We start from the raw sequence: 24,785 nt of genomic DNA, 5'->3' as shown, positions 1-24,785 counted from the left end.
ATCCCATTCATAAGGGGTCTGTCCTCATGACTTAATTACCTTCTAAAGAGCCCATCTCTCAATACCATCACCTTGGGGTTTAAGTTCTAATATATGAATTTTGGAGGGACACGTACATTCAAACCACAGCAAGGTCTTTACTCAAAAGTTACCTTCTCATTGAGGCTGTCCCAGGACTTCCTATCTAAAATTTCAACCCGGTGTCCCCACCCCCAATGCTTGTTCCTCCCCACAATATCTTTTCTCCGTAGACTTCATCTATGTCAGTATCTAATCTATTTAACTCATTTATCTTGCTTATTATCTGTCTCCCTTTTTGGATTCTAAGCTCCAGGAAGACAGGGATTTTTTTTTTCTGTCTTGTTTTGTTCACTGTAGTTTCGCCAATGCCTGTCAAATAGTAGGCACCTAAAACATTTTTGTTAAATGTTGCTGAATTTCATTTAGATAAAATTGACATCATAAACTTTCTACATAAAATGATAGCAAAAATGTTTTCCATTTCTAAACTTGTTAGGTATTCAGTCGGTCCTAATTAGCAGTTCTGAAATCAATTTTGATTATCTGACAACATGATGTCCAAACTGAGGTATTTATATTTTCTGTTTATCCCACTTTCTGGAACATTTGATAGTAGCTCTCTACCACAAACACATTTTTAGATTAAAATTACTTCGCCCCCCTATGGTTATCTGTGGGCACTTGTAACAAATTGTTTGCTAGTGCTGAGTGAGCCAGTGCTGATTGGCCATTGGGAACTCGAACAAACTTTAAATTTCAGCAAAATGCTCAGAGACTGCTAATCCTGCAACAAGAAGCCAGGTATTCTGAAGGTAAAAGATACCAGGTAATTTGGCTTTCATGTTCTTGATAGCAAATAGCTTTATATTATAGTTATTTACATTTTTAAGATGCTTGCCACCCAAGTAGGTTTTTATTACCTTTGAAAATCTTCTCTGCTGAGCACAACTATGTATTATTTGTTGCTTTGCTTTATAAACTAGGAAATGTGTTACCATGCTCTAGAAATAATCAACTAAAATTGATGATCTGATAACAACTTTCTCCTTTTTTGTTATTAGCATTATCAAGATCCAGAGTAACTCAGACTTTAATTTTCCTCTATCCCTTCACTTAACAAACTGTAATCAGGAATATCTGATCTTATTCATACTTTGAAACCTCGTCTGTGTTGATATTTCTACTGATCAGCATTAAATCATTTCATAAATTACTTACGTTGTCCTGATCTATAAAATGCTTGGAAGGGTCAACTATAGTTAGAATTTAGATCCATTAATTTAGAAAAACATAGCCTAGGATTTTAGAATATATTTAATAGCTATATTTATTTCTCCAAATACCAGCTTTTCCTTGAGATGTTTAAAGATTGCAAGAATATTTAGATTATTTTTTCCCATAAAAATATTTTTTCTTCATGAAATCTCAGAGTGGTATAAATTTACTGTTTTCATAATATAATAATAAGATCAATAGTCCAAAGACATGTTGACTTTTTTCCAGTCTAATGGCTACCTAAGTGAGCTCACTAGTTCCTGTTGGTATATTTACCAAAACATAAACAAATACCTTTGTTTGTAACTAAATGTTAGTATTTTGAACATCATTTTGTTGAGCCCAATATAAGCCTTTAAGTCAACTGCACATGGATTTTTCTGTAATGAGATAAAAGAATAGAAAGTTATTTAAGGTGGCAGACAGTCTTGATTAAGAAAACTGGGTCTATAGCCACATTGCCTGGATACTAATCCCAGTTCTGCCCCTTAGTATTTGTGAGTTATAAGGCAAGTTATTTGATCTTTTTGTGTCTATTTCCTAATCTATACAACAGGCATAGTAACGCCACCTAACTTGTAGGGTTGTTGTGAGGCTCAAATAATTGAATGCATGCAAAATTCTTAGACCCAGTGCTTAGCTCATTTTAGTATTCAATAAATGTTAGCTATTAATGTCAGTGTTGCAAAAATTAGTTCACTCTCCAGCCCATGAATGGCTACTAATTCAGACACATTGCTAATGAACATGAGACACAGATTAGGGTACCAGCCCGGAGGGAGATAAGCTTTCCCCACAGTGCAATCTGCTGCCCTGACAGACTTAGAGTGTGTTACGGGCTGCTGCATCAACTTAATGTCATTTTGAATTATGCAAATAATTAAACAATCTCTTTCTAAAGACAAGAGGAAGAAGAGCTGATGATACAGCAAATAAATGTGTCTATAAAATATATTTCTATCAACTGACTTTACTGTTTTAATGATATTGAATAATTTTCATTTTCACATTGGAATAACCAGACATATGAAAGCTCCTAGATTAAAATGTCCACACTTGGGTATAAGTAAATTTTACATGGTCTATACACACACATACACAAAAAGAAATGAACTGCCAAGGGGAAGGGTGTTTATATATTCCTATGTGTTTTATCTCTTCTTACGGCCGCAGTTTATAACTGGCAATGCTTTGTGGTAAGATATTGTTGTCTTTTCACAGAGATTCTCAAAGATGCGAGTTTTCTGTGTGGGACTACTCTTTTTGAGTGTGACCTGGGCAGCACCAGTAAGCATTTACAAATTCAATTATGTTTCAGATAATCTCTTGCTCTCTTCATTTGTTTTTATTTCAAGCAATGTTTCTTTAAATTAGTAGCATCTACCTAATTCACTTATTTTAAAAAGTACCAAGCAAACAGAAAGCATCCAGCACTTAACACACTTAACCAAGGAGGTTCTCAATAAACGTGTGCTGAACTATGAGATCTCACAACGTTGCCTTTTAAGGAACACCAAAACCAGATTTTTTGAGAAAACCAGGAGGCAGCCACAGCATTTCAAATCCGCTGATACTAATGAGTGATACTCAAAGACTCAAACTATAACGTGGCAAAATAACCTTTTAATATTTTCCTGAAAACTTAAAGAATTTGACATGAATGTTTTAAAGCTAACCAACTAGATTTAGCAGATAGATAAAAATACAAAGAGACAAGAACTCTTCTGTTTTTCTTGCAACACCCCAATACTGTGGGATCCTAGTCGTGATTTTTCTCTTCATCAGTGAGGCTACAGATGGGATGTAGTACCCCCAAGCTTAGCCCAAATCAAGCTCCTACTTCCCTGTGTGTCTTTTCTTCCCTCTGACTCACCCAGTTGAATATTCAGGATGTGACCAAATTATCTTGTGAAAATGCTGAGTGTTAGTTATTTTCTGCAATGCAGACACAGTGCTAATTAGATAATGTCTGAGCAGCATCCTAACTTATCAGAACAACCTTTTTGGTTGGAGAACCATGGAAACAAATTGTCATCCCATTGCCAGTCATACTTATATATAGGTCCTGAGTGAGTGGGTGACTAGTAGGGTAACCAGGCTGATGAGGATGACCAGGCAGCCGAGGGCCACGTGGAAGGCAGTGAAAGTTGGGGAAATGTGTTCCCTTCTCCACACACTCTGTGCAACAAGGGTGTGCAGTACAGTCCTGTGGGGCCTGTACTGCTCACAACACGCATTTGCGAGGCCCCATGCACAGACCTCACTCAATCAAGGCCTAGAGGCTCAGGTGTCTCTCCCACCTCTCGCGGTGGAAGAATGAGTCTTGCTGTCCCAGCTCAAGTCAGCCAGCTGAAGACTTTATTTTGAGCAACGTATTCCAAGAAACAGCTGGAGTGGGGCTTTCTCATCATTTTCCAGTAAATGTGCTATGTCAACATCGATTCAGTGACCACTGATCAGAAGAGGATGCCAGCTTTCCTCCCCAGAGGCAGACAGTGCCACCTCCGTTACAGGGCCACATTCAAGCCCAGGACATCTGCCTGAGGGTATAGTGGGGAGAAGGGAGAGATGCATATTTCAAATGAAAGCAGCTCAGCAAGGATGCAGAGGCAATATTTGTAACTGTGAATCATTAAATATGATGTTTTTTTCCAGGTATAAAGATGCCATTTTAGTAATTACCTAAATTTTTAAATGATAGATTGGTGGCTTAAGAAACTAGTATATACTCAGTCACTTGCATACGTCTTGGAATTACAAGCCAAATTCTAAAAGATTTTTAAAAGGAAGAAAATGAATGTTTATTAGGCTATGCAATTCAGTTAATATTCATCAACATGCAGTTAGACTAGAAAGACTTTGTTGTAAGTCACAACAAATCAAAACTGTACCTAGGTACTCTATATTGTCAAGTATGCTTCTAACCCTTATGTGTGTGCGTGTTCTGTAAGAAGATCCCTGATACCCCATACTATGATTTCTTTCTTTTGCTTAGTATCTGCCCATCTCATTTTTATGCTTTCTTCTTCCTATAGTCCAATTTCCAGAACTGTTTGCACAGTTTTTATATTTTTGAAGAGTGATATAATGGTCCAAATTTATATTCACACGATTATATAAGAATCAACATAAGAAATGCAATAAAGGATAAAACTATAAAATATGCCTTGAAGATAATTAATATAAAGTTTAGGAACATTTCCTCTTATTACTAAATGCTTTTTCGTATTTAGTCATTTAAAAATTTATTATTTTAACCCTGGGACTTTGAGGCAGAAGATTTAAATCAAAATATCTTCTCTACTTCTACTGCAACTACCAACTGTATGAGTGTAGACAATTCTGTTTCTTCCACTGCTTATCTTATAAGGGTTACTTTGGGACTCAAATGAGATTATGTGTACAAAAGCAATTTACAAACTATAAAGTATCCTATAAATAGAAGGCGTTATTGATAAACTATTGTTATTTTCTAGAATGGAATAGAATATTAGCCTGCTATGCCTTGGAGTCCAGCCATGGAGGTGCTTTCTAAACTTCTGAGTTTCATATTTTGAAGATGATTTTATCCGCCAGAGTCCAGTCCGGAAAACAAAATTCACTACAGAGAGCTCAGTAGAGGGACTGTCTAAGGGAAACTAGCTATAAAGTATAAGGAAGAACAGAAAGGCCAACCAGGGGTGGTGAGACCACCCAAGGATCAAAGTTACCACCACTCGTAGGGCTGGAGGGAAAAAAAAGGTGCTGCTCCTAGGCCCCTGGGTGGGGGAACTAGGACCACAAAGGAGATGTACCTGGTTCTAGAGATGCAGCCCCAAAAAGAAAGAGCAAAGAAGGACATACCCTGGCTTCTCTCTCCTTCTACCCCTCAGTCTCATGCCAGGCCTCCTTCACCCAAACCCGGTCTGAACACAGAGGACAAATGAGTTTGGGAAATGAAGGAATCAGTTCAGATTGAGCTGGAGATTTAAAGGCGCTTAGAGCAAGCCTGGACATTCCCAATATCTTAGTGCAAGGAACAACCTGTCTGTATTAAACAAAATATAGAAACTTACAGCTTCTTCAGGAAGAACACTTTGCAGGTAAATATGACAGCTGGCCTAGGTGGCCCTCTTTCTGTTTATCTCTTTATTCAATCTTTCCCTTAAGGGGTTCTCTCTTTTATACGATTGATCCACCGTGATGCCTGCTTCCGCTGTAGCACACCCATTCAAACACGACCCAGTCCGCCCATTGGTTCCCGGTGCCACATCTGAGATAGGCTAGGAGTTTCTAAAAGAAACAGGTAAATGAAAAATACTGAGAATTAAAGAATTGTTACATCTATTCCTTTCATAAAACACTTGCTCCCAGATTTATGGTTCCTGTTCTGCATGCTTTCCTGTGGTATACAAACTTTAGCCCAAAGGCCTGGGACAAACTGCCGGGGTCTATTCTTTCTTCACTTCTGCCCTTTCTGTGCTTCAATAGCTACCCTTCACCCTATGCTACCCTCAAGGAATTTTGACACTTTATGTCAAACCAAGAAAAAGAATTTGTCCTAATTTGCTGGCCACCTCCATTTTTCCTTCTCAGAATGAAACATCTGGCAGCAATAAGCTTTTATTCTTAGGTGTGATCCTACCCCTCATGTGAACAGCTATGGTTTGACTCTCCCTGGGCCATCAACAGCCTCATACCTTAATTCAATATTACAGTTACTCAACTTATATAATTAATGCACACATATAATTTAAATCGTCAAACTCTGATTTTAGTTCACTTATATTTAACAGCTCCCAGTTTGCCAGTGAAAACTTCTTTTTCAGTGGATTCCGATGGCAGCCAAGCTCCTTCATCTGGGGTGCCATCCCTCCCTTCTCCCCCAGCACACCCACTTAGCGGTTGTCTGAGCTTGAATCCAGTTCTGTAGTGGAGAAGGCATTGTCTCCCTCTGGGGGCAGAAAGTTGGCACTGTCTTTCGTAATACTGAAACAAATATTAACGCAATGAATGTGTCAATCTTCTTTTGGTTAGAATGATTTTCCACATTGAATAATACAACCCAGTGAGAGAAAAATAAATGAAACGTTTGTTTAATGAAGTTAATGAAATAGAATGTTCTAGTGGGTGAAGTTTTGTTTCTTGTTTCCTTTCAGACATTTCAACCACAGACAGAGAAAACTAAGCAAAGCTGTGTGGAAGAGCAGAGGGTAAACAGAATTCATCTCAAATAACTCTATTTCGGCTCTGTAAAGAAAAAGTCAGTGAGAGAAAAGTGTAACTGTCAAAATAGTCTTGGGCACTTTGAATGGAAGTGCAAAATTATACAACATAATATTGGCACTTTCTAGTCAATCAGGTATTGTAATTCACACACCATGTGTGACAGAAAAGAGGAAAACATTGTGAATAGAGATTTATTTCTCTCCAATATGATTTCTTCCTTCAAATGAAACAATGCTTTGCCAGGCAACCTTCTCGGGGCTAAGAGAGTAAGAATTTGGGAACACTGCTACTAGCAAACAATATTTTCCCACACATGCACCTGACAAACACTTGGCTCTCAGAATGATAAATAAGAGAGTAAAGGGGAAGGTAGCTCTCAGGTCTTAATGGGGAATTCTATGTCCATGGAGTTAGCTTTCCATATGCAAACAGTTAAACGAATCCTCCCTGCTTTGCATGCCACCAAATTGCAGCTTACTTCTGCCTATCACAGAAAATTATGTTCTAAGAACTAACAATCTTCTGTACTTTATCTCAGCTGAAAATTACAAAGGCCAACATTGCCAGCTTAAGAGCCTGAACGTTCATGCTGTGTGTTTTGCCAATTAGACATCAGACATGAATATTGTAAATCCTGCCTTTCTCCCGGTCCTCTCACCCCCTCCCACCTGAAAATATTTCCACATGCTCCAATTCCATAGAAATTTGGTAATAAAAGCCATCCACCCTAGGACAGAAAACAGTTGACAGGCCCTTCGGGAAAACGGATTTAGAGTTATGTAGAAAAGAGAGAAGGAACAAGTTGCTGTCTTTGGGAGCTGGCTGACACACACCCTCCTGTGGTTATAAGAAGTACTACCATTTGTCAGAGGCAGAATTCAGCTTCACCCAAGTTTTAAAGTTTCTCATAGGATTAAAAAGAGAGCTCAAAAATTTCTTTGTAAGAGATAAATGTGCCTTAATATAATGTTGTGTTTTTGTAGATAACATACAAGGGTCACCATGAGAAACATGGACATTATGTTTTTAAGTGTGTTTACATGTCACCTGGGAAGAAAAATCAAACTGATGTAAAGGTAAGCTGAATCTCTGAATGACCATTCTTAGCATGACTAAACTCTGGACTAGCCCTAGAGGAAAATGTAGGGGAGGTGAAGTTTACTTTTGCTTGCTCTGGGGTTTCTGTCTTAAGGCTGACACTTTTTGTCCCTTCCCTCACTCCCCGGGCTCCTCAAGCCTCTCTACTACAAAACTCTGGGTCCCAGAATCTTCCTGATCCCCAACCCATGCCTTGGCCCACATCTCGCTCTGCTTCAGGACCTGCAGCTGCAGGTGTGATACTCATGAACCCCAGGTGCCCATGGGCTGCTGTGTTATTGCTTCTAAGTAACGTTTGGTGTTTTATAAGGAAGTTTCCTTGACATATTCTACCATGCGCTCTGACGGTGGGGATCTCAGCAGGGAATGGCTAAGAGGAGAAACCATTTTGGCCTAATGAGTGACACATTTTACTGTCTCTTAAATTCATTCCATGGGTAACTCCATCTGTGTTGGGTTGCTCAGAAGTAAAAGAATGAGGCCCTTGTCACTGCAATGACAATAATTCTTTTCACTCAGTCCCTTCTTGTAGATTCATTGGCCAAAGGGCTGGAAATAGCTTGAAATACCATCAGAAAAAGGGTTATTGACTTTTTCCAAATCTGGTTTTATTCCCCATGGAAGCAATAGTTTGTTTCCCTTCAGAATGTTATTTTCTTCTGCCATCAATATCCTTTAGATGACATCTCTAAGACTACATCTAACTGTAAATAACTTAAAACATATCCATTTGACAAATACATGTGGAGTTCTTAACTTGTGTGTAAGATACTATGTGAGATAAAACGACTGAGAAACAAATTCTTTCTCTCCAGGATCTTAGAGTTAGAAAAGAAACAAAAGGCGCTTACAGAAATTATTGTGAAACACCACAGAATGTGGGAGGTGCTATGTGAGTAGTATCCAGAAGAGAAAAAAGATCATGCTTTAGGGGCTTGGAGTGGAAAAAAATTAGTTCCTAGCCTGTGGTGTTCATAATGGAAACAATTGCACTGGGCCATGGAGGATGAGTAGGATTTGAGCAAACAGAAGTGAGTGGGTGAGGCCATTCTCCGTGAAAAACTCATAGGAATCAAAGCATGGAGACCGAAAAACAGAGCATAGAGAAGCAGTCAGCCAACTGGTACACGGACCACCGAACAGTCAGAAATCATTTAACACAAGCAAATGTAAGAAAAGTTTCTTTCTATTTTTGATATTTTCTTCAATGCAAAAATAGCCATCATAGACCACAGGTTAAAAGTTGTTTCATGTTTTCATTTGGTCTTCTAATATAGAAGACTATTCAGTCTTCTAATAAAATGCACACAATTCATTAGTGTATATGTTACTTTTCTTAAAAGCAGAAAAGCACCAAAAATAAAACATAACTTCCCACTTCAGACAAGAGGGAGAAAAAATTATGAAGAGATTACTATAACCTACTGATTTTAGATTTAGTGTTTAACTCAAAAGGTTATATTAGTAATGAGTAAACAACAATGAACTTGATTGCAAAGGAAAACATAAATGTCCAAGTAAAACTTTCTGAGACTCAATTACTCAAGTCAAATATTTAAAATACTTTTTGTTTAGTGATATATTACAAAGTTTATTTCTATTTTTTTCTCATGGCAAAATCTTATTTCAGAATATACCCACCAATATTTAAAAAATTAATGAACAATAATGCCATAACTTTTACAAATAAGTAATTTCAAATTATATTTTACAAATATTACACATTGGCACTTTTGCAGACCACATATTAGCCAGCTTCTTAAAAGTATAGGGCACTTCTAAAAGTCATTTTTATTTTGAGATTCAAATGTGAGCTGATTCAACAATTTCCGCACTACTTCCAGCGGTTAATAAGATACATGTATAAAAGCAGACAGTCCTCCAAGCAGAACAGTACCTCTGTTTGGGAGCAAAAAGAGAGGGAGAGTCCAATCAAAATATATTTCAGATAACATCCCATCAACGGCTACAAGCTTGCAGAACACACAGCCTGAGGGTGACAATTGGCCAATACAGGAGCAGGGGGTCCAGAGTTTGTCCATCTTCATCTGCCTCTAAAACCAATATTAGAGAAGTCCAGAGACTGGGAGAACCTCTGTGCATCCAGTAATCACATGACTATCATTAATATTATCTAGGAAAGAAACTATCATTCATTAAAGGGCTATGCCCAGTTCTGTATGCTTTACATGCATTATTTAATAAAAATCATTTAATTCTTCCCAAAATATTGAAAGGTAGATATCATTTTTATTTTACAGCTAAAAAAAGCTAAGGCTCAGAGAAGTGAAATGATGCTCCCAAGATCACACAGCCCATAAATGGCAGTGAGGCAACTCATTCTAATGCATGTGCTCTTTCCATAGCACAGCTACTTTCGTGAGCACTAGACTGAGGGATTAAGAAAGACAATTTGGCAATTCCTGCCTGCTATTTCACTCAACACATTCCCTATGATCCTGCGCGATCTCAGCTCACTGCAAGCTCCGCCTCCCGGGTTCACACCATTCTCCTGCCTCAGCCTCCTGTGTACCTGGGACTACTGGCACCCGCGTGCTTGGCTAATTTTTTGTATTTTTTTTAGTAGAGACGGGGTTTCACCATGTTGGCCAGGATGGTCTCGATCTCCTGACCTCATGATCCACCCACCTCAGCCTCCCAAAGTGCTGAGATTACAGGCGTGAGCCACCACCCCAGCCTGCATTTGGTTTTTCTATCTTCTTTGCTACCCTCCCTACGCACTTGACCAAATACTGTGAGCTTCTGGCTGCATGCTCTTTTTCTCTCCATCAGGGAGCTCTCGTGTATTCTGACATCTTTAATGAACACATCTAAGATGTCCACATGCTTGACAAGAGCCAACAAATTGAAGTGGTGGTCAAAAAAGACAGCACAAAATTAAACTGTTATTAGTAAAAATAGGGCTGTGGTCAAGGCAAGGAAGCGGATGAATTCCCATGCTTGGGGCTGATCAGGTGCCATCAGAGTCAAGGTCTGATTTGGGACTGCACAAACAAAAGGGAATTCATCATCAGGTGATGGGTCTGAATGTAATCACCTAACACAAGAGAACTGTAGTGTCAACCTGGAGAAGAGAAAGCCACCAGTGAGTTCGAAGGAAAACTAAACTTTTTCAAATGTTGGGAGGGTTTCATAGGAAAGAAGAAATAACCTTATTAGGTGTTGCATCAGGAAAAATGGATACTAGTTTCAAGTTAAAAATTTATTGAAAAAATTACAACTATATATAAGTGAAACAATAGAATCTTAAAGGAATAAACAATTAGCCTGTAAGATGTTCAAGGAAAGAAGAGTTGACCATAGGCTATGAAAACTGGGAAGGACTCGTACTGGGACCCCCCAAGAACCTGTGATACCCAATTCTCTATCTCTAACTGTATATTGCTTTTTGAGCTCAGGTTCTATATTCCCTTAACATCAATATGTCTAACATTAAAGTCCTTGTCTTTTTCACCCTGTCTTCATTTTTACATGTTAACATTCCAGTCCGTTTTAGTTATTAAGGCTTTTTCTGCTTGGGCACCAAAAGAAGGGTTTTTTTTCTTTGTAATGTTTTTCTTTGGTATAATCCTAATCCAAGTGATTACATCTCATTACTGGATACTGCAAAAGCTTCCTACATGTTCTTTCGTACCACTGTTCCTCCTAAATCCTTAATTTGTATTTTGTTAATCTCCTATGAACTTTCACTAGCTCTTCACACTCTACAAAATAAAACCAAACTCTTCACCCTGGCATTCCATCTTCTACAAGTCTCCGGCACTCTGTTTGTCTGTGCAGACCTAATTGGTTACGATGTCTCTGCCTCACAGACCTGCCCCCACCCTCCATACCCCTCAGGATCACTGCCTTTGCCAATGAATATCACCAGATATTGCTTAGAACATGCAGCACCCAGCCTAATTTTTTCCATGTTCCACTCTCTCAATAAATATCTCTTATGTTGATTTCATATTACTCATCAGTTCAAAGGCCCATATAGGGATGTTATATATTCCAGCTCATCCTACAATTTGGAGGTGAAAAGAAAAAATGACATTTAGTCTGTCTATAATCGTTCTGTTGCTCAAGAGCTCCTCATGGAGGAGCAAGGGAATGTGCAGAAATTAAATTCAGTCTGTTTAAACTTAAGGTTATCTAATAATTAAAATAGTTTATTTAAATAAATCAGTCTCTTTAGTTAAAAATGCTCAGATCCTCACTCCCCCTCCTTCTCCCTCTAAGATGGCATCCAGGTGTGTGGCTTACACCATCCACTACATACCGTGCACCAAATGGACAACATGGCTTACACCATAGTGAAGAGGAAGACTTGGAACCTTCAGATATGCATGGGATAATGTTGCCTAACCACTTGAATGTGTCTTGCCCTGCTTCATTCTAAAATGAAGTGGTTGGCTACCATAGCTTAGGATTCAATCAGTATAGCCTTGACTGGGGCCCAGTGGTGACTCGGTCTCAGCTCCCATGGGCAATTTAGACTTCTCTCTGTTTGAGTATGACTCACATTTGTCCCTAGTATGTACTCCATCTACGCTGCTCCTTTTAGACCCATTTCACTTCCTCTATGGCAACACTCTCTGGAAATCTGCAGACCAGATGCTCAGACACTTCTATATTTAGCCTATGCTGCAGAGAAATAGCGAGTGGCATAGGGTACAGTCAATCTCAGCTCTTTCTTCCTGACCGCATTGTTCTGCCAAGCTTACTGAAAGTTGACTGCACCCAAGGGTGATAAAACCCAGGATATGGAGCAGCATCTTCACAGATCCTGCCCCTTCCCCCACCAAAAAAAAGAATGAATTGAAATATAGATATAAATACTTTATTCTCCTGCTCTGCTTTCTCTTTTTCATCCCATTATTCTCCCAGGGACTTTTCTTTTAAATGTCAGAAGATTCTTCTATTTGCAGATTTTCTGTTTAAAAAGAAGCAAGAAAGAAAGGAAAGAAAAAGAAAATACTCTTTCTTTTAGGCAGATGAATACCTCTGATGATCAGATTGAAGGAAAGAAAAGAGAGAGAGAGAGAACTAATTTTAATATATGAAATCCATTTTGCTTGCAATGACTCACTATTCCCACTCTGTAGGCTTAATCATATTATGTCTCAATTGTGTCCTGCTTCCAAACAATTGAATATGCCACTTATTCTTAAAATATTCTCACAATTTCCCTTCTGCATATTTGAATATTACCCGTTTTTCAAGCCTAGTTCATTCTTCTTTCTCCATGAAACCTGATTTGACCATTCTAGAATGACCTCTACCAGTAAACCTCTGTTGAGTTAATAGATCCTTTTTATTAAATATCTGGTGGATGGTTTTTATATTGCCTAAGAATTATTATATTTTTAAAATTTTACATGAAATAATCACTTCGTATTGAAAATTGTATTTTAGCAGGAAGAGAAAAACAAAGACAATATTGGTCTTCACCATTTGGGCAAGAGAAGAAATCAAGAGCTATCATCTAAAGAAAATATTGTACAGGAAAGAAAGAAAGATTTGTCCCTTTCTGAAGCCAGTGAGAATAACGGAAGTAGTAAATCTCAAAATTATTTCACAAATAGACAGAGACTGAATAAAGAATATAGTATCAGTAACAAAGAGAATATTCACAATGGCCTGAGGATGTCAATTTATCCTAAGTCAACTGGGAATAAACAGTTTGCGAATGGAGATGATGCTATCAGCAAACTACATGACCAAGAAGAATATGGCGCAGCTCTCATCAGAAATAACATGCAACATATAATGGGGCCAGTAACTGCAATTAAACTCCTGGGGGAAGAAAACAAACAGAACAAACCTAAGAATGTTCTAAACAAAATTCCAGCAAGTATGAACTATGCTAAAGCACACTCGAAGGATAAAAAGAAGCCTCAAAGAGATTCCCAAGTCCAGAAAGTTCCAATAAAAAGCAAAAGCACCCATCGTACTCAACACAACATTGACTACCCAAAACATCTCTCAAAAGTCAAAAAAATCCCCAGTGATTTTGAAGGCAGCGGTTACACAGATCTTCAAGAGAGAGGGGACAATGATATGTCTCCTTTCAGTGGGGACGGCCAACCTTTTAAAGACATTCCTGGTAAAGGAGAAGCTACTGGTCCTCACCTAGAAGGCAAAGATATTCAAACAGGGTTTGCAGGCCCAAGTGAAACTGAGAGTACTAATCTTGACACAAAAGAGCCAGGTTATAATGAGATCCCAGAAAGAGAAGAAAATGGCGGAAATACCATTGGAACTGGGGATGAAACTGCGAAAGAGGCAGATGCTGTTGATGTCAGTCTTGTAGAGGGCAACAACGATATCATGGGTAGTACCAATTTTAAGGAACTCCCTGGAAGAGAAGGAAACAGAGTGGATGTTGGCGGCCAAAATGCTCACCAAGGGAAGGTTGAGTTTCATTACCCTCCTGCACCCTCAAAAGAGAAAAGAAAAGAAGGCAGTAGTGATGCAACTGAAAGTACCAATTATAATGAAATTCCTAAAAACGGCAAAGGCAGTGCCAGAAAGGGTGTAGATGACTCTAATAGGAACCAAGCAACCTTACATGAAAAACAAAGGTTTCCTAGTAAGGGCAAAAGTCAGGGCCTGCCCATTCCTTCTCGTGGTCTTGATAATGAAATCAAAACCGAAATGGATTCCCTTAATGGCCCCAGTAATGAGAATATAACACACAGCAGAAAATATCATTATGTACCCCATAGACAAAATAATCCTACACGGAATAAGGGTGTGCCGCATGGGAAAGGCTCCTGGGGTAGACAACCGTATTCCAACAGGAGGTTTAGTTCCCGTAGAAGGGACGACAGTAGTGAGTCATCTGACAGTGGCAGTTCAAGTGAGAGCGATGGTGACTAGTCCACCAGGAGTTCTAGCAGGGTGACGGTCTGAAGACCTCATCACCTGTGAGTTGACGTACAGGAGAACCACCTGACAGCTGACCAGGTGAAGAGAGGACAGAGTGAAGAAATGAGTGAGCCAAGAATCCCGGTCTCCTTGGGGGAATTTTTGCTATCTTAACAGTCACAGTATAAAATTCTATTAAAGCTATAATGTTTTTAAGAAAAAAAAATCATTACAGATTTATGAAATAGGTAACATTTGAGTAGGTGTCATTTAAAAATAGCTTGTGAATGTCACAAATGCCTTCTATGTTGTTTGCTCTGTAGACATGAAAATAAACAGTATCTCTTGATGATAATTTGTATTAAGTGATCTATAAGAAACTCTGTTGTCTGTGGTGCTTCATTTCAGAGGCAACAAGCTTAGCTCTGCCTCCAGCACAGGGAGTGCCTATGAAATTGATCCGCTGGGGAAATCTCAACTGTGCTCCTCCACCCTCTCTGCTTGAGCCAGCCTTTCCTTTCCCCTCTGACCTCCATTTGTGCTGATACAGAGATCCTACTTCATATCTTCTTCCACTCTTTCCTCTGTTGCACATGTTGCACATATTCTGCAGCAAATATTAGCTCCTGAAACAAATCTCCATGTTTTCATTTTTCTCAGTTCTACCTCCTTCCAGACAAAGAGGACTATAGGGTAGAGGGAGGGCAAGAGGGCGAATTTGAGGAGAAACACAAATGCAAAGCCAAAACAAAAACTTAGTTTGAGAAATATCATTCACTGGCTGATCCCAAATCATTTCCAGGCTATTTCTTTCTCTTGTCTTTCAGTGTAGAGGTTTTTCCAGCTATTAATGGCTTTGTGACACTGTTCTGGAAACTAGACGTAAGTCTCCTCGGTTAGGGAACGGGGAAGAGCTCTGGAAAGCTCTTGTGCCTCCTGATAAGAAGAATTTATATAGCTGGTATACCATCCTTTCTCCTTTCTTGCCCTTTTCTTGGCTTGACATGAACCTGATGCCTGGAGGAGCAGTCATGTTGTGGCCATGAAGGAAAGGACAAAATGATCCTAGAGGAGCTACTGAACCAGCTCCATCATCAGCTTCCTGCCTCCAGAATCTTTGTCCTGTGAGAAAAAGAATGCTCTTTTTAAGTGACTGTTTGGAATTTTGTTGCCGCTGTTATTGGTAGCTGAATTGAATTTGTAATTGATATACCTCTCCATTTTTTACATTCCTTCAAATGAGCAAGGTCAAGAGAAGAAAAGAAAGAGGTAGAGAATAGAGAAAGAAAAGTGCACACGTTTTCCCTTTAACATGTAAGTTCCCAAACAACAGAAATCATGACTGAGACATTCTGTACAGCACCCAAATTATTAAGTTGAATAATGTATGTAGCAAAAGTCAAGTCAATGTCAATATATTATGGCACCTTCAAAAAATCTAAACTCCCACATTGGGTAGATAGAGGGTGCTTCATTTACTAAATGAAAGTGGCCATATAAGCTATTGAATAAATCAGACTCTCAACATACACAAATAATAATGGCTAACACGATTTGCATAGATACCATGAGCCATGCTCTGTGAAGTCCTTTCATCCATACAAATACTCTATAATATGGTTACCATTATTACCCCCATTCTATAAATGAAGAAAAAGACACAGATCTGTAAGTATTTGCTAGGATTTATACCCAAGGAGTCTGGTTTCAGAGTGTTTACTCTTAAACAATCACTAACATGACATTTATTGCAAAGATAAATGTACATAATATACACATACATATATGACTGTATGTATATATAGACATGTATGTATACACATGTGTACATAGATTGTGTGTATATTCATCCACGTAATATGAATATGTGTGAGTATATGTGTGTTTTCGTGAGTGCACACACACACACACACACTTGAAACTTGAAAGAATGCAAAGTAGAACCTAAAAACAAGGAATATCTCCCCCCGGCCCCTCATTTGTTCCCTATCTTCTGGAACCAACAGATCAGAATCAAGGGAAAGACTTAACATATCACCCAATGTTACCATCAGAATTCCGGAGTAAACTATTCCTAGTAATTTGCTTTTTAAAAAGTAAAAGACAATTTGGGGGAAAAAAAAAACTGGAGGCAATTAATGAAGTAAAAAAAAAAAAACTCTATCAGAATTTAAATTGCAGATTAATAAATTGAAATCAACCTGCTACTTATATTTCAGGTTTATATCAGAGTTTTACATGTAAATGGTCTGATCACATAAAAACACTTGGCATGGTAAAAGAAAAATATGAACTGATGGAGAAAAATGGATGCTTTCTTTCGGTAAATACAGATGGACCCTTCCAAAAGTCATCTGTCAAAGTCTGCTATCTAGTGGAGAAACTGCCTATTTCAATTCTCCGGTCCGATTTTGTTTCCTCTCTCCAAGCTTCAGTGTTCATGGATATTTCTTCAAAACACTGACAATGTTCATATTTTTTTTCACCCAGTTAACAGAAACTAGAAGTGTGTTGGAATCCACGATGCATTGCTATTTGATGCAGACGTGGACGAATTAGTCCAAACACAAAAGGCCAGAGATCCACAAGGACAGTCAGTAGTCAAGAGTGAGGCCCATGTCTTATCCAAAGCCATGTTTTAGCCATCAAGCTGCACTAACCTCAGTTAAAAAAAAAAAAAAAAAAAAAAGATATCTGTTTCTGAAATTGGGCAAAAAATTTCAGCCTCACGTAGCTGCCTTATAAGGGACGATGGAAATTGACCTAGCCTGCCACCTTGTGATCAAAAAGAAAAGGTCGCTGTACCAGTCCTGCGAGCAGGGTCCAGTTCCGTCATTTATGTGCAGCCCTGGTACTCCATCCAACCTCACCTTCCTGGCCTTCTCTGCTTGTAAATATTTACTTTGATTTTATAATACTAATTAATCTGCTCTTGGCAAGTCTACCACTCAGGGCAACATATCTGACCTTGTCTGAAATAACATTTAGCTCAGTTGAAAAATATTTATTGAACAACCATCTTTTACAAAAGTCTTTGGAGATCAAAAGAAGAGATGCTCTTGGTCTTTATCAAAACTCTAAGTAAGTAGGGAGAAAGTCATATGAAAGATACAAGGCAGAATGTGTTAAATAATAGAAATATAAGTAAAGTGAGACAGGAGTTCTGAGAAGAAGATGAAAGTCTAGCTGAAGGGAAGAGCCAGGAGATAGTAAAATCTATTTTACTTAATGTATTACACATAGAGAGGCTGCAGACAATAAGTCTCACTGGTAAATAAGAGCTTCACAGTGGCGTCCTTAAGTGATCCCATGTGTAGTTTAGAGCTTAAGAGAGGTCTCCCCAACCAGTGGATGGGGAAGGAGTGGTGAGCGAGGTAGAGGTCAGGGGAGGTGGAAGGAAGAAGACCAGCCAGGAGGAAGTCACTCAACAGGCTTTCGCTGTGGTCTAGAATAAACATCATGTTGTCTCCTCACTCTGTCTTTAGGGCCTGCCTGTAACTAAGTAGGAGCTCGAGACAGCATAATTTTCAAAGACATTATGATGCTTTTACAGAAGTCCACCTTTCAAAAACAACTTCGATATGAGAAGGTAAACTCTGCTAGTCAAGAGAATGATACAGTCATAGGTGTTAAAATATGGTATTAGACGTCCCAAAGGAAAAGGAGAAGAAACAGATGAGTCTGGATGAATGTCAGGAAGAGGGGAATTGGGGGGCTGAAAGAGAAGGGGGTAGATAAATTGTTAGAAAAAACTTAATGAGGAAGTCTGGAAAGAAAAGAGAACAAAACTCCAATACAATCCTAAGTCCAGAAATCCAAATGAGAATAACGTCAAAAACAATGAGTGGACCCACACAAAAGCTGCAAGAAAATCTACCTGAAGCTGGGGTTTACACTTTCGAGAATAAGAACAAGAGGAGCTGTTTCATTAAATGAATAATACTTTATCAATTTGTGGGCATATGGTTTAGTGTAACTAACCATAGACACTCCCTGTTTAGAAGTGACTTGCTGGATTTGAATTTTAAGTAGATTTTTACAATTGTTAGGTTAACAGAGTAATAATAGAAGTCAAACAATCTTAAATAATTTTTACTTGAAACGGCATTAGGAAGATAGAAGTATTAGGTTAGTGCGAAAGTAATTGCCATTACTTTTAATGGCAAAAACAGTAATTACTTTTGCTCCAACATAATATCATGTGAAGAAAGAAAGTTGTCTATTTAGCAAAGAGGTAATTCTGAGCAGGCCGGCTGGGGCAGATCTTAGACATATTGCATAAATAAGTGAATGGAGTAATATTTGTGATATAAGGCCGTGAATGGGATCCAGGGATTTCCATTTTTAACAGGTCCCTCAAATGATTTTAAGGCAAGCCAAAGTTTGAAATCACTAATATGGATGTCTTTCCCAGTGACCTTCAAATCAGGCACCTAGGCCTCCCACAAATCTATGGCTAGTCCAGACCTTCCCCTGTATTGACCTGCCATTGCAGGAATATTTCAGTTTATGATGAAAAACAGCTTGTCCTTGTGGATTATCTTATATCAACAAATAATAAAAATATCATTTAAAGTGAGCGTACAAGGCTGGGAGTGGTGGCACAAGCCTGTAATCCCAACACTTTAGGAGGCCGAGGTGGGGCAGATCACCTGAGGTCAGAATTTCGAGACCAGCCTGGGCAACATGGTGAAACCCCATCCCTATGAAAAAACACAAAAATTAGTCGGGCCTAGTGACACAGGCCTATAATGCCAGCTACTTAGGAGGCTGAGGCACAAGAATTGCTTGAACCTGGGAGGTGGAGGCTGCAGTGAGCCCAGATCGTGCCACTGCACTCCAGCCTGGGCGACAGAGCGAGACTTTGTCTCAAATAAATAAATATTAATTAATTAACTAATTAAGTGAATGTACAAGATAGCATTTATAAATGGACCTTTACACAGGCTCTTGCAAAACAGAAACTATTCACGGTGCGTATATGTGACTTCCCCAACTCGCTACTCTGTGGAAAATAATCTGGTGATTGTAGAGCCGTAGTATGCCATCGGTCATGTACAAACCGGTCATCCTGACAGGATATGATCACAACCGTTCAAAGTTTACGTGTCTCTGTAAAAGACAGAACAGAAAGTGTGACAAGGAAACAAAATAGGAACAGAAGGAGCAAGAGTTGAAAGTACAAGAGCACAAAAGTCACAATATGCTGATTTGAGACTGAGCTTACTGCCTCATGTTGCGCAAAGTGTGAGTTCTGGAGGAGCATTCCCTATTAATAGAATCTTTAGTTAGTAGAATTTTACAGCAATGATCCATAAATCTGTAGTGTTCTTCTACAAAATCTGCCTCTGTCCTGGTTCAGTGTTGGTGCTCTGCCTTCCACAGAGATCTGGGTTGATGAAAGGCCCTTCCAGGGAAGAGCCCCTCAGTTGCACCATCATGTTATTCACCAGGACCAGATGAATAAAGAAGGGACGTACAAGCGTGAAAGCCCCCCAACATCTGAGCCTACTGGTAGCCAACAGAAACAAGTCTCCAACCCCATCTTTCGGCTTCCACATTTCAGCTTACTCTGGTCTGTTCATCTAACACTTACTAAAAGCATGTGACAGTAAGCTTTCAATCAATTCACATATATTTCTCTCTCAAAATAATGTTCATAGTTTTCTGATTATGAGAGAAATGAAAAACCCATTATATAAAATTACCAAAAAAAAATCAAGAAAAAAATTACACTTTCATCACATTTTTTCCTGCCAGTTCTTTTTCTAACTGTGTACTGACATATATTCTAAGAAAACATTATATTCTTAGTGTCCTTTTCTGCTATCTTAATTTGTTCTTTTATCACATTACCACATATTTTTAAATCATTTTAAAATTTTATTATATACATTTACCACAATTTGTTCAGTCTACTATTGAAGGATACTTAGCATTTTCCCAGTTTTTTTCTATTATAAACTCGTGTTTTTCAACTTTACTGAGGTATGATTGACAAATAAAAATTGTATATGATGCTTAACCATTCTTTTTAGATGGCTGCATAAAATTTACTGCTCGGATTTACTGTCCTTTTTTTAGCCACATCCCTATTGATAGGCATTTAAATGATTTTTAGCTAATCACTATTCAAACAGTGTTACAATAAAGAGCACTGGTCATATATCTTTGTGTACAACGGTAGGGTAAATTTTTAGCATTACCAAGTCTATTTTAAATATGAGATACAAAGATGCAACACTAAGTTTCATATACCTGAAACCAGGTTCTTAGAGTAAGTAGGTGAATATTGCACTTTACATAAATTTGCCTCTGTGACACTTCCACCTGCAAACAATATGCCCCAGGGCAGTTAATTCCAAACACTGGTGACAGACTAGGTCCCATGGAGTCATCTGAAGATCTTTATCATAAAGCACAACCCCTGGAGCTCCTTCTCCAAAGATTCAGATTCTTTGGTGGGTCCTAGTATTCTGCATTTTAGGAAACTTCCAGATGACACTAATACACAGCCAGATTTGAGCAATACTGCCATAAGAACCCTTGTTAAGGAGCTTTTAAAATGGAAAACCAGAAAATAGTCACTAGGTGGCAACCTCGCTCACTTTTTGAAAAGCATTTTGAAACAAAGCAAAGAGAGTTTTTAACTTTCATTCACAATTAAATTTGGAAATGTCTCCCTAAAGGAAGTTTAAAAAAAAAAAAAATGCAATCAGGTGCCTCTCTTTTATAATGCCTGTATCCTATTAATTTTAAACTCCATAATTAAAAAGAAGGGCTCTTTTGTTTGAATAATAACGGCTCCCTCTGGAAACTTAATCTAGTTTTTGTTTGCACACATCTCTCCTACAAAACTCTGAATTTCCTGTTTCCTTAGATAATAAAGTGGAATTTGTCTTAACTAAAAAGTCTCTTTTCTTTCTTACTAATGTCCGAATCTCATTAAAGCCAAGGCCAGCTGTGCTTAGTTTTGTGAGGCTAAACCCCCTGATATTAACACGTTGCCATTCTTTTTCTAACCGGCTCTATACGGGTGCAGAGATTCTTGGAAGAAACCTTAGAGATCATCTGGTCCAGTGCTCACCTAAAGCAGGTTCATTGTGTTTCATCCCTAACAGCTGGTCGTTCTGCCACTGTTTACATACTTACACTAACAGGGAGTTCATTACCTTACCTTACACTTTTGGTGCTAGGCAGAATGATTCATTCATTTTCCACATGGCATGTTTCCTGTTTTCTACGCTTCTGCTCATCAAACTAAACATTTTTCAATGACCTTTCGTGTGCTCTTTCACCACACTTACCTCCAGTTGGTTGGGCACAATATTCCACATATTGTTTGAACATCTCAGCAGACCGTGTAATAGTCCACCCTTTATTCTGGCCACTCAATCCTGTTAACATAGTCTAGGATTGTGTTAGACTCCTTAAGATCTACAAAATGCCTATGCCAGCACTTGGTCCAAAATACAGGCTGAGTTCATATCAGTTTCCCTTTCTCCTTATTTAATTTCTAATTATACAAGTATTAACTTCCTTCCGGTTTTTGTTTGCTCATGTGCTTACTCCATAAAAAACAAAATTAGACCAGCTCTTCTCTTTATACCATATTATAGCATTTATTTTCTGATCCAGCATGCATCATGCTCTATTTCATAATGCTATTTTATTGAAGTTTCTTCAATCTCGATTTTGTGATCCTAAATATTAACTATCACTCCCAGTTTTTGAGATGCAAATACTTCCTGGGTGTTCATTCAGCAGTTTGAAGAAATTCTGAACAGGGCAGAGGGCAGGCTAGGACAGTGCCTGCAGCATATTGATGTTGGCCCCCTTGTAGCCTGATGCTGATCTATTAATCAATACTTTTTGGGTGCAGCTGTTCAGTTAATAATGACTATGGCTCTATTATTAACTAGCCTAGATATGCTCACAAAAGAATTTTGTCAAATGCTTTGCTAATATCAATATGCTGAGCTCTACAGCATTTTCTAAATCTACAAGACCAGCAATAAGATCAAAAATGCAATCAGGCCAGGCACAGTGACACACACTATAATCCCAGCACTTTGAGAGGCCGAGTTGGGCAGATCATTTGAGTCCAGAAGTTTGAGACCATCCTGGGCAACATGGTAAAACTCATTGTCTACAAAAAAATACAAAAATTAGCTGGGTGTGGTGGCATGCTCCCGTGGTCCCAGCTACTCAGGAGGCTGAGGCAAGAGAATCACTTGAAACCAGGAGGCAGAGGTTGCAGTGAGCCGAGATCATGTCACTGCTCTCCAGGCTGGATGACAGAGCAAGGCTCTGTCTCAAGAAAAAGAAAAAGAAAAAATGAAATCAGAATACTGACAATACAGAGAACTGTGATAATGTAGACTTTAAAAAAAACTAAAAGTGACTTTCACTCTTGGAAAGGTGAAATAGATTACAACCAAATTACAACTACAATCCCTGGACACATGTAAAACAGACCCAAGAAAACTCTGAAAGGTGGAGAGAATTCAAAAGATGGGCCAGGGAGCTTAAGACTCAAGGAATGACAAGGCATTACATTTCCCAGGATTTTTTTGGTCTCATATATCCCAGACTTGGAGCTCAAGATGCTGGCAACCCAGAAACACCAAGTACAGACAAAAAAAGCCTACACACACTAGCCAGAGGAACAGGAAAGGGGCAGCCCAGCAACGCTGAACACTTTTAGACAATAACCACTCTACTCCAGCCAAACACCACAGAGAAAACTGTGGCCCCAACCCCACCCACACAAGCCAAGGCTGAGTGGGGAGCCCAGACTTCCAACCTGGAGACGCCGCCATGAGGTACCTCAGCCCCGTCACCACCACCACCACCACCTCCGGAGTGGTATCACAGAAGGCTGAGGAGAGAGCTGGTACTCTCATTCCAGCCAGCCTATTACAAGCAGTTCCTGTGGTATCGATGGAGACCATGAGGACAGCCTGGACTCCATTCCCACCCGGCACCTTCCTGCTGAGGTGGAGGCACAGGAGGTCTAGTGGAAAGTCAAGATTTTTACCACTGCTCAGTGGTAACAATGCCACCTACCTACGGTGCCAGTGGAGACCATGTGGGGAGCCAGAACTTCCACCCTTTCCTGTAGTAATGAGGAGCCCCCAACACACATGCACGCACACATACAGGGATGTCAAGGGAGGCCAAGTGGGAAAGCTGGGCTTCTATCTCCACCCTTCTAAAATAGTGTCATAGGAAGCAAAAATAGAAGTTAAATAATACCCAGAGTCTTATAATGTGAAAGTACCCAGGATCCAAATGAAAATCACTCATCATTCAAAGAAACAGGAAGATCTCAAACTGAATGAACAAAGGCAATCAATAGATGCCAACACTGAGTCAGCAGAGATGTTAGAATTTCCTAACAAATTATTGTGAAGCTGCCATCACAGAAATGCTTCAATGCAAAATTTATAAATGCACTTCCAACAAATGAAAAAGTAGAAAGTTTCAGCAAAGAAAGAGAGAACCAGATGGAATGTTAGACATGAAAAAGACAATAACGGAAATTTTGAAAAACTCAGTGGATGGGCTTATTAAAAGAATGGAGGGATCAGAGGAAAAAATCAGTGAACTAGAAGATAGAACAATTTTTCAACCTGAACACAGAGAAAAAATAGCCTGTAAAAACAAACAATAAAACAAAAACACAAGAGCAGAGTCTCAGGGACCTATGGATCTAACACTTACGTCATTGGAGTTCTAGAAGGAGAGGAAATAAAGGGCAGGGCTGAAAAAGCACTCGGAGAAATAATGGCTGAAAGCTTTCCAAATTGGCAAAAGACAAAATCCTACAGATTTAAACAGGTGGGTGAACTGCAGACAGGATAAACCTACAGAAACCCACAGCAAGCTAGAAAGATCATGCAGGTTTCTCCTTTCTGAATGAATAGGGTGAGAGAATCTGATGCATCCATTAGCCGAATTCCTCTAGAGTAAGGTCATCTGATCTCTCAAATAATGAAGGATTCTATTTCCTGACCCAATCAGAAGGTCAGCTGAACCTGTCATCAGAATGTTATTACATTTGCCTAAGAGTGAACCTTTCATACAGGGTGCTAGTTGGAAAGCCTGAGGTCAGAGTGGAGACTTTATTGTGCCTGAAGGAACAGGCTCTTGGCTGTTTTTGTCTGTTTGCTAATAAATGCTTGACCATGTGGTAGCATTCTGCTTTCACTGTTTTCACTGTTAGATACCACCATGGGAGCAAAGTCATGGGAAAATAATTCCACAGTTCCTGGCCACTCCTAACTATTGGACGTGCCAGTGCT

General features: G+C 39.0%; 1 protein-coding gene across 2 annotated transcripts; it reads left to right on the top strand.

The window, feature by feature from the left end:
• The first annotated feature begins 807 nt into the window (after window positions 1-807).
• MEPE (matrix extracellular phosphoglycoprotein) lies at window positions 808-14,858 on the top strand. 2 transcript variants are annotated; one of them, XM_025386317.1, is made up of 4 exons: window positions 808-847; window positions 2,518-2,583; window positions 6,435-6,488; window positions 13,024-14,858. In XM_025386317.1, exons 2-4 carry the CDS (start codon window positions 2,530-2,532, stop codon window positions 14,488-14,490), a joined length of 1,575 nt encoding a protein of 524 aa, XP_025242102.1. In that variant the 5' UTR covers window positions 808-847; window positions 2,518-2,529; the 3' UTR covers window positions 14,491-14,858. The 2 variants fall into 2 exon arrangements, with proteins under 2 accessions (XP_025242102.1, XP_025242101.1); XM_025386316.1 differs by lacking the exon at window positions 808-847 and adding an exon at window positions 7,488-7,580 and having other exon boundaries at window positions 2,524-2,583.
• The last annotated feature ends 9,927 nt before the right edge of the window (window positions 14,859-24,785 follow it).

The sequence above is a fragment of the Theropithecus gelada genome, chromosome 5, assembly GCF_003255815.1.
Source record: "Theropithecus gelada isolate Dixy chromosome 5, Tgel_1.0, whole genome shotgun sequence".
Classification (NCBI taxonomy): domain Eukaryota; kingdom Metazoa; phylum Chordata; class Mammalia; order Primates; family Cercopithecidae; genus Theropithecus; species Theropithecus gelada.
This window is presented reverse-complemented; position numbering and strand designations above follow the sequence as displayed.

What these genes read in the sequence shown, in the direction of transcription:
- MEPE (XM_025386316.1), top strand. Translation starts at nt 2,530, where the DNA reads ATGCGAGTTTTCTGTGTGGGACTACTCTTTTTGAGTGTGACCTGGGCA. An exon ending in GTGTGACCTGGGCAGCACCA is followed by an intron (nt 2,584 to 6,434) that starts GTAAGCATTTAC and finishes GTTTCCTTTCAG; the next exon opens with ACATTTCAACCACAGACAGA. An exon ending in GCTGTGTGGAAGAGCAGAGG is followed by an intron (nt 6,489 to 7,487) that starts GTAAACAGAATT and finishes GTGTTTTTGTAG; the next exon opens with ATAACATACAAGGGTCACCA.